General features: G+C 34.6%; 1 protein-coding gene across 2 annotated transcripts in view; it reads left to right on the forward strand.

The window, feature by feature from the left end:
- YME1L1 (YME1 like 1 ATPase) overlaps window positions 1-7,913 on the forward strand; it is a 34,694-nt gene extending 26,781 nt beyond the window's left edge. For both annotated transcript variants that reach the window (XM_069458664.1, XM_069458665.1), the window contains 6 exons: window positions 160-315; window positions 1,528-1,679; window positions 2,339-2,465; window positions 2,554-2,627; window positions 3,370-3,456; window positions 5,560-7,913. In XM_069458664.1, the coding sequence (XP_069314765.1) occupies window positions 160-315; window positions 1,528-1,679; window positions 2,339-2,465; window positions 2,554-2,627; window positions 3,370-3,456; window positions 5,560-5,703 (740 nt within the window). In that variant the 3' untranslated portion in view covers window positions 5,704-7,913. The remainder of the gene's footprint in view (window positions 1-159; window positions 316-1,527; window positions 1,680-2,338; window positions 2,466-2,553; window positions 2,628-3,369; window positions 3,457-5,559) is intronic.
- The last annotated feature ends 907 nt before the right edge of the window (window positions 7,914-8,820 follow it).

An 8,820-nucleotide genomic window follows, 5' to 3' on the forward strand; every position in this document is an offset into this window, starting at 1 on the left:
AGGAATTTTCATGAATTAAGTTTATTTAAGTTTTATGGTAAATAAATTATGGCTGAGAATAGCTGTCTTTTTCTTTGGACCCTGAATTGTTTGTGATGAGCTTTCTTTTAGCTGTTCTGGACTGTTAACTTTTTACTTTGTGTTTTCTTTGTACATTAGCGGTTGATCCAGAAATCATAGCTCGGGGTACTGTTGGCTTTTCTGGAGCAGAGTTGGAGAATCTTGTGAACCAAGCTGCATTAAAGGCAGCTGTTGATGGAAAAGAAATGGTAACAATGAAGGAACTAGAGTTTTCAAAAGACAAAATTCTAATGGGTAGGTTTTTATGTTTTTTTCAGTTTTTTACCTTTCATTATGTTACATAATAAATTCTTTGGTTTTGTGTTGTTGTTGTTTTTTGTTTTTTTTTTTTTTTTTAGCAGGTATTGTATTCAGACAGCTAAAACCATGGCATTGTTGAATCTAATCTTACTCTAACACTTCAGTGTCTGTGTATTCAAGATTTGTAATGAATAATTTCACAAATTCCCAGTTTGAGAGTCAAATTCCAATAAACAGTAACATTTTCTTAGCAAGACCCATCTTGTCAATGATATAGAACTGATTTTATAGCCTGGCACATTCATTAGTTTTATCTTTTTCTGAGAAGACCTTTTATACTCACTGAAAAGAGAAAAGGTTAAAAAAAGGAACAGTTTTGGGAACATGAAAATATATACTTGAAAATAACACAATTTGGCCTCTTAACAGAACAAATGTATTCCAGTATCTTATATAATTACCCTTACATTTCCTCTTGAACAATATTACTGATAAAAAGGATGGTTAATTTCAATTATATTGTGTTTAATTTTAATTTTAAATCTTGGATTGACTTAAAAACAGTTAGTTGTGACATTCCTATAAGGTTCTCCCTTTTGATGGAAGTATTAAGATGATAGTTTTGACCATTTTTGTTTGCAGATAACAAATTGTTTTAGTTTGTGTTGTACAGTGAATTCTCATTTTTTTAAACTTTTTACTGTGTTTAAAATATTTGTTAATATTAAATTATGCTACTCTAAGAATGGCTTCAAGGAAAATTTTTTTTTTTTACATTACTTTTTTATCAGATACATTCATCCCTCTGGTGTCCCTTTGGAATGCATGAGGTCATTGGTTCCAGGAACTCCATGGATACCAGAAATCAAGGATGCTCAAGTCTCTCATATAAAATGGCCTACTGTTTGCATATAACTTATGCATATCCTCCCAGATACTTTAAATCGTTGCTAGATTACTAGTAATACCTAATACAATATCAATGCTATGTAAATAGTTGTTATACTGTATTGGTTTTTATTTGTATTATTTTTATCATTTTCCGCTCCCCAAATATCTTTGATCCCCAGCTGGCTGAATCCATATACATGGAACATGTGGATAGGGAGGGCAACTGTGTTTGATTTGGAAATGAAAATGGGTGCCATTGATTTAAATACACCTTTCTAATGGAGTATTTTTTACTTCATTACATTTTTATCTTAGGGCCTGAAAGAAGAAGTGTGGAAATTGATAACAAAAACAAAACCATCACAGCGTATCACGAATCTGGTCATGCTATTATTGCATATTATACAAAAGATGCAATGCCTATCAACAAAGCTACAATCATGCCTCGAGGGCCAACACTTGGACATGTAAGTTTTTTTGTTGTTTTTTTCCTTTGTTTTCACGTAGCGCTTCCCAGAAGCTTATGGAGGAAATTGCTGATTTAATAAGCATTTAGGAAGAAAATTCAACTAGTTCCTACGGTTTTTGATACTTTTCTTCTTATACTTCCTGAATCATCTGGAAATCAGACATTTGTGAAAGTTTTCTTTTAATAGAGTATTCTTTAAATCTTTTTCATATTATATATTTACATTGCGAACTTTAATTGACAAATGGGAGCTAACTATAATTCTTAAATATCTGACTAATTGCTGTGCTCCCCGAAAAGAGAAATTATGTGTTATAGTAATAGATTCAGTAGTTTTTGTAAGATTTTTGTCATTTAGTACAAGTTTCATTATCTTTCAAATTGTAGACATTTGAAACATGTCTGTGCAACTTGGGCAAAAACTGTCCTATTGTTGCCCTATTGTTTATAAAATGCCCTTTTGCTTTATAAGAAATTGTTTTATTTTCTAAATTGTTGGTTTTGTCGTTACTCAATGACCATCTCTATTCAGCTTTTAGCATCTTGATATTAAGTACTTTAGTGAGAGTTAAATGATAATTCTGGTTTTTAATATAACAATTTCAGAACTTTATCTGAATTTCTTTCTTATTATCTGATTATTTTTTAATTGTCTAGGTGTCTCTGTTGCCTGAGAATGACAGATGGAATGAAACTAGAGCCCAGCTGCTTGCACAAATGGATGTTAGTATGGGAGGAAGAGTAGCAGAGGAGCTTATATTTGGAACTGACCATATTACAACAGGTTTGCTTGAAAGAATGGCTTTGGTTGAAACTGTGTTTGTAAGGTTAGAGATATTTTTAAAAATTGTTATCTATTTATTTTATTTTAGGTGCTTCCAGTGATTTTGATAATGCAACTAAAATAGCAAAGCGAATGGTTACCAAATTTGGAATGAGTGAAAAGGTAATAGCTAATTTTAATTTTTTCATGTACAACTCTTGTGCCATGGGTCTCTTTGAGAGATGGTTCCGATTATAAATTGATAACATTTACTTTTTTCCTATCTCATACCAAATGGATTTGAAACTGTTTCTGAACATTATTGTAAATTCCGATTATAGATTGATAACATTGACTTTTTCCCTGCCTCATTCCAAATGGATTTGAGACTGTTTCTGAACATTATTGTAAATGTTATTCTGAGTAACAAAAATACAGCACTCTTGTAGCTGCTCACACAGTAACTATAACTTTATGAGTTAGCCAAATAGTAAAAGAAAGTAAATTTTTTAGCCTTTTCGTATGGCAAAAAAGAGCCTACTTTCTGAGCTTGCTTCCCTTACCCTTTCCATGTATTTGACAATCGTACGTCATCGTTGTGGCTCCTTGAAGCACTTCTGTGCTCTGAATTCTGGATTTCTGGGTTTGAAATGGCTGCTAAGGTTACCTAAGAAAGTATTCAGAACCAGACTTAAAATGATTTTAAATTTTCTCTCTTGCTTATACTATCAGTATTTTGCTTTTAGCCTTTACACTTTCAGTAGAATGATGACATTTCCTCATCCTCAAATGCACATTTATATGATATTTCTTTTTTGTCCCATTGGTATTTGTTTCCTTACACATAGGATAGTACTTTCTCTGTTAATTTTGTTGATGTTTTGGGGCTTTTTCTGTTCAGCTACTTTGTTCTCTTTGGTTTTAGCTTGGAGTTATGACCTACAGTGATACAGGGAAACTGAGTCCAGAAACTCAATCTGCTATTGAACAAGAAATAAGAATCCTTCTAAGGGTAATAAAAGTATTTTTCTATGCTTATTTATTTTTGTAGACACAGCATGCCTAAATAGGTACTTAAAAAAATGAGAGAAATGATGTCTCTCTGTTTATTAGCAACATTACTCTGTAACATAAAGATAGTAGGTGTATCACTGCAGCAGTGATTTACTCTGTTACTAAGGAACCTTTGCTCATGAACTGGGTCTTATTTTATTCTGAGTCTGGGCTAAGAATAGTTACATTTGTGATTAAGAAATTTCAGTCCTGGCCAGGCGCGGTGGCTTACGCCTATAATCCTAGCACTCTTGGGGGCTGAGGCAGGAGGATCGCTTGAGGTCAGGAGTTCGAGACCAGCCTGAGCAAGAGCAAGACCCTGTCTCTACTAAAAATAGAAAGAAATTATATGGACAGCTAAAAACATATATATAGAAAAATTAACCAGGCATGGTGGCACATGCCTGTAGTCCCAGCTACTTGGGAGGCTGAGGCAGGAGGATCACTTGAGCCCAGGAGTTTGAGGTTGCTGTGAGCTAGGCTGACGCCACGGCACTCTAGCCTGAGCAACAGAGCAAGACTCTGTCTCAAAAAGAAAGAAATTTCAATCCTACTTTAGCTGGAAAACCATAAGAAGTTTTAGAATAGGAGACATTGTTTATTGCGTCTCTATGTCTCTTGTTTTCCCACTCTGACATGTATTTATTCAACAAATACTGTTATTTGTTGATTGATTATTATTTGCTTTGTGCTCAGCACTGTGTATATGCTGAGAGTAATACAGAATAAAAAAAAAACAAAGGTCCCTTTGGCTACAGGGTCAATTACAGATTAGGATAAAGAAATATGTAAGAGTAGAGTTAGTGGGCTGAGCTAGTGGGTACTGTGGTAATCCAGGCATGCTAAATGAACAATCAGATTCGGTTGGGGAGAATGGAAATGGAGACATGTGAGTTGGTTCAAGAGACACTAAGGTAGTAGAATCAGTATATCTTTGTGATGTTTTGGATGTGAGGGCTGAGAGAGCAGTTAAAGGTGTTTCCTACCTCATATAACTGTATGATTGTGCCATTTAGTGAAGAAACTGGAGACCAAACTCAGCTGAGAATGGGAGTAGATACATCATGAGTGCAGTTTTTTCTTTTTTTGTTTTCAGAGATGAGGTCTTACTATGTTGCCCAGGCTAGACTTGAACTCCTGGCCTCAAGCGATCCTCCTGCCTTATCCTCCCAAAGTGCTAGGATTACAGGCGTTCAGCCACTGTGCCCGGCCAACCCAGGCTGGACTTGAACTCCTGGGTTCAAGCGTTCCTTCCACCATAGCCTCCCCAGTAGCTGGAAATACAGAAACACACAACCGTGCCTGGCTCTATGAATTCAATTTATACATGTTGAATTGGAGGAATCTTAGTAAAGATTTCGAGTTAGAAATAGATAATGTGTGTCTGGACCCTAGTGGAGAGGTTGGCTATATGTTCCATTTGGATGTTGAAATTACCCATCCATTAAGGCAGGTCTTGGAATGAAAGAGGAAGACCGAGGTGAGTGCTGAGGTCTTTAGTGAATGAAGAGTGTAATCAGGGTGTTTGTGAGACGGCTCAATGAAGAGAGTTAGATAGGGCTTTAGTTAAGTGGTTTGGACTTCAGAGAACAGTGCTTTGTACAAGAGGGTGGGTTAGTGATGGCGTGGAAGTGGTGATGGGAACAGAGAGCTCACCTCTTCACCCTGAAGGATCTGGGATGAGAGTGAATAAATAGCACTTGAGAGGGCTCAGGGAAAGCAGTCTTGGCAGGAGAAGCCAGGCTTTGATTAATTCAAGGAGGTAAAAGGAGTGGTTAAGGATATTTAAAGTCTGTACACCGGAAAGGTTTAGAAAGTATTTCAGAAGAGGAGGGCTCTGCCTTCCCAGAATGTTTATTTCCTTTTCCTTGCTATTTCTGTTATGTTGCCAAAGTATCTATACTCTAGAACAAGGCTTTTAACTGCTTTTATAAATATAAATCAACTATTAATAATTTTATATTTTTTAGAGTACATAAAGTTTTTATTTCTTTTCCCATTGAGTATGGGTTTTATTTTCCCTACATTTTCTGCCTCTTACATATCTGCTTTTCGGTTTCAGGACTCATATGAACGAGCAAAACATATCTTGAAAACTCATGCAAAAGAGCATAAGAATCTCGCAGAAGCTTTACTGACCTATGAGACTTTGGATGCCAAAGAGATTCAAATTGTTCTTGAGGGGAAGAAATTGGAAGTGAGATGATAACTCTCTTGACATGGGTGCATTGCTGGTTTTATTGCAAGAATATAAGTAACATTATAGTAGTCTCTTTTTGCAGTGCTTTCCCCTCCAGTTCTTGACTTGGTGTAATTCAAGGGTGTGCGACACTTTCTAATTCTTTTTCACGTTTATCTAATTTTGGCTACCCTCATGATGACACCTGTTGCAAATTAGCAACTTATAGCAAATATATTTTAAAAAAATAAAGAACTATCAGGATTCAAAATAGCTCATTTGAGAAATGTCAATCAGTTATTGAGTTGAAAGTGAGTAATGATTTTATGGTTGGTTACTCTGCTAGAAGTGAATAAAAATGGTGCCCTTAGCTCCTGGGGAGTATTTTAATTTGCAAGCTAAAGTTGTTCAAGGATTATCTTTTTCTCTTTTTAGTGCCATTTGTCTTTGATAATGAAATTATGGCTTTTTTTGTTGGTAAATCATCTTTCTATGTACATTACTGGAGACTTAATTAAGATCCATTAATTGTGCTCCAGATTGACCACATGTAAAATGGTTTTTTAAAGATAGGAGATTACAGAATTGTAAATATATAGGTACAATCAGACTTTAAATGATTACAACCTTTTAAAAATGTAGCATGCATTTTTTCATGTTCTTTATGGAGTCAGACTGCCACAGACTTCTCTGCTGAGACAATAGACTTATGGTAGCATATGCAGTGATGATCCATGTTTGGACAGATGGAAAAGCTGGAAGCCAAGGTGAGAGATGCACTGGCCTAGTGAAAGAGGTACCAAACCCTGAGAAACCAATAGTAGAAAGTATGCTGAAATGGTCTATGACATTCTCTCCTTGCCCACTAGAAAGCTCATATAACTAAAACATTTAAGTGTCTTCATTTTGTTGAAATTGTTTAAATGATAGCAACTTATTCCTGGAGACTTTACATAAGGACATGAAAGAGAGAGGGCAAAGAAAGAAACATAACCACACCTACTTCACCGTTTTCTACCTCCAAGCTGTCAGACCACTCATAAAAATATGAGTCTTGTTTTTTATTTCTGCACCTTACTAGTGATTGTATTACCACGCAGATTGTGTCCCATAAATTATCTGCAAAGTTTAAACTTAATTTCCTTTAGCTTTTTTTCAGAGTTCCACTCTTGGAATGATGGGGTTTTTAGCATTTAGGTGCGTAGGTACAGTTCCTAGGGCACCCGAGACTTATGGGCCCTTAAAATAAAAAATAGGCTCCAAATTTTTACAAAATTACAAAATATAAATTAATATTTAATTGCCTGTTTACAGAAAATATTCAACGTTAATCATAAATATGTGTGAAAAATCCATTACATTTGAGAACACTTGTACATTAGATTTTCTCACTTAGAGCACCATTTCTAAATAGATGTGACTGTTAATAATAGTAAATTAAATGATTACAAGAGTGAGCTATATTATGGAGTTTTACCATATGACCCAACAATTCCATTCCTAGGTATATGCCCAAGTAAAATGAAAATATGTCCACACAAAAACTGGTATACAAATGTTCATAGCAGTGTTACGCATAAAAGCCAAAAAGTAGAAATAACTCAGTGTCTATCACTGATAAATGGATAAATAAAATGCAGTATAGCAATATAATGAATTATTCAGCAATACAAGGAAGTAGTGTGTATTGATACACAGTATAACATAGATGAACCTCAAAAACATACTAAGTGAATGAAGTAGGTCAAAAAAGATCACATGTTGTATGATTTTATTTATATGGAGTACCTGGAATAGGCAAATCTAGAGACAGAAAGTAGATTAGTGGTTGCCTAGGAAACTTTTGTTTGACGGGGGAATGGTAAGTGACTGCTAATGGATGAAAATGTAAAATTGATTGTCATGATAGTTGCACAACTCTGTGAAAATACTAAAAACCATTGAATTGTACACTTCACATGGGTAAATTGAATGGTTTATGAAGTTTATCTCAATAAAGCTGCTATACATTTAAAAAAGGAATTACAAAATCCTACCAAAAATTTTGGAGCAACTTAATGGGGCTGAAGGAGATAATAGGTACATTCACATCTTTACGCAGTATAAAATTCTGAAATCTCAGTCTCTTTCCCACTGCTGAATGATCTAGTTACCAGCTTCTGTCACCAGAGGCAATAAGTGTTATATGTTCCTGGGGATATTTTATATATATGGTTTGTTATCAGCCTTTTGACAAATATATATAATCTTTTTTATATAAATGGTATGCTATTCTCGTTGTATGCTTTGCTTTTTTCTTTTATATATTTGTAAAGTATTCCATATCAATACACAAAGCTTTGATCTTATAGCATTTCATTGTTTGGATGTATCAGAATACATTCTAATATGTTTGATATGACATATGATAAATTCTGCAAAATTAAAGTGCCTAGTTTAATATCAGTAATTTTAAGTTAAACGGTTTTGAAATATGTATTAGTAAACTCATTTCATGTTGACTTTATTAAGGTTTTCTTTTAAAGGTTTTGATAACACAGTTACAATTGCTATACATATTTACTGAGAAGAAAAATTGCAATGATTTTTATCATTATCTACAAGTACCATTTATATAAGCCTTCTGAATGCCTTGTATACAAAACATATACAAGCATTGCTAAGCCTCTTAATCTGCAAATCGGCAAAATAAATTCTGTAGGAAAATCTGTACAACCAGATTTCTTTAGTAAATAATCTGCACACACGAGAGCCAGGGATGGATGGGTCAATCGAATGAGGAGACTAAAAAGGCACATTAATCAATCACATTGAGCTTATTTGAATCCAGATTTAAACAAACGCTTTTTTGAACTCTGATATATGGGCCAGGCCGGTGGGTCATACCTGTAATCCCAGCACTTCAGGAGGCTGAGGCAGGAGGATTGCTTGAGCCCAGGACTTTGAGATTACAGTGAACTATGATCGGGTCATTGCACTCCAGTCTGGGAGACACAACAGGGCCCTTTCTCAAAAATAAAGAAAAAAAAAAAAAACTGTATAGGAACCCTTGGAACATTGAATACTGATGGTGTATTTTATGGCCTTAAAGGAATTAATTTTTATGAAACTAAATGAGTTTTTTAAAAATGAGAACCTTTATTT

Source organism: Eulemur rufifrons, chromosome 25 (assembly GCF_041146395.1).
Source record: "Eulemur rufifrons isolate Redbay chromosome 25, OSU_ERuf_1, whole genome shotgun sequence".
Classification (NCBI taxonomy): Eukaryota; Metazoa; Chordata; class Mammalia; order Primates; family Lemuridae; genus Eulemur; species Eulemur rufifrons.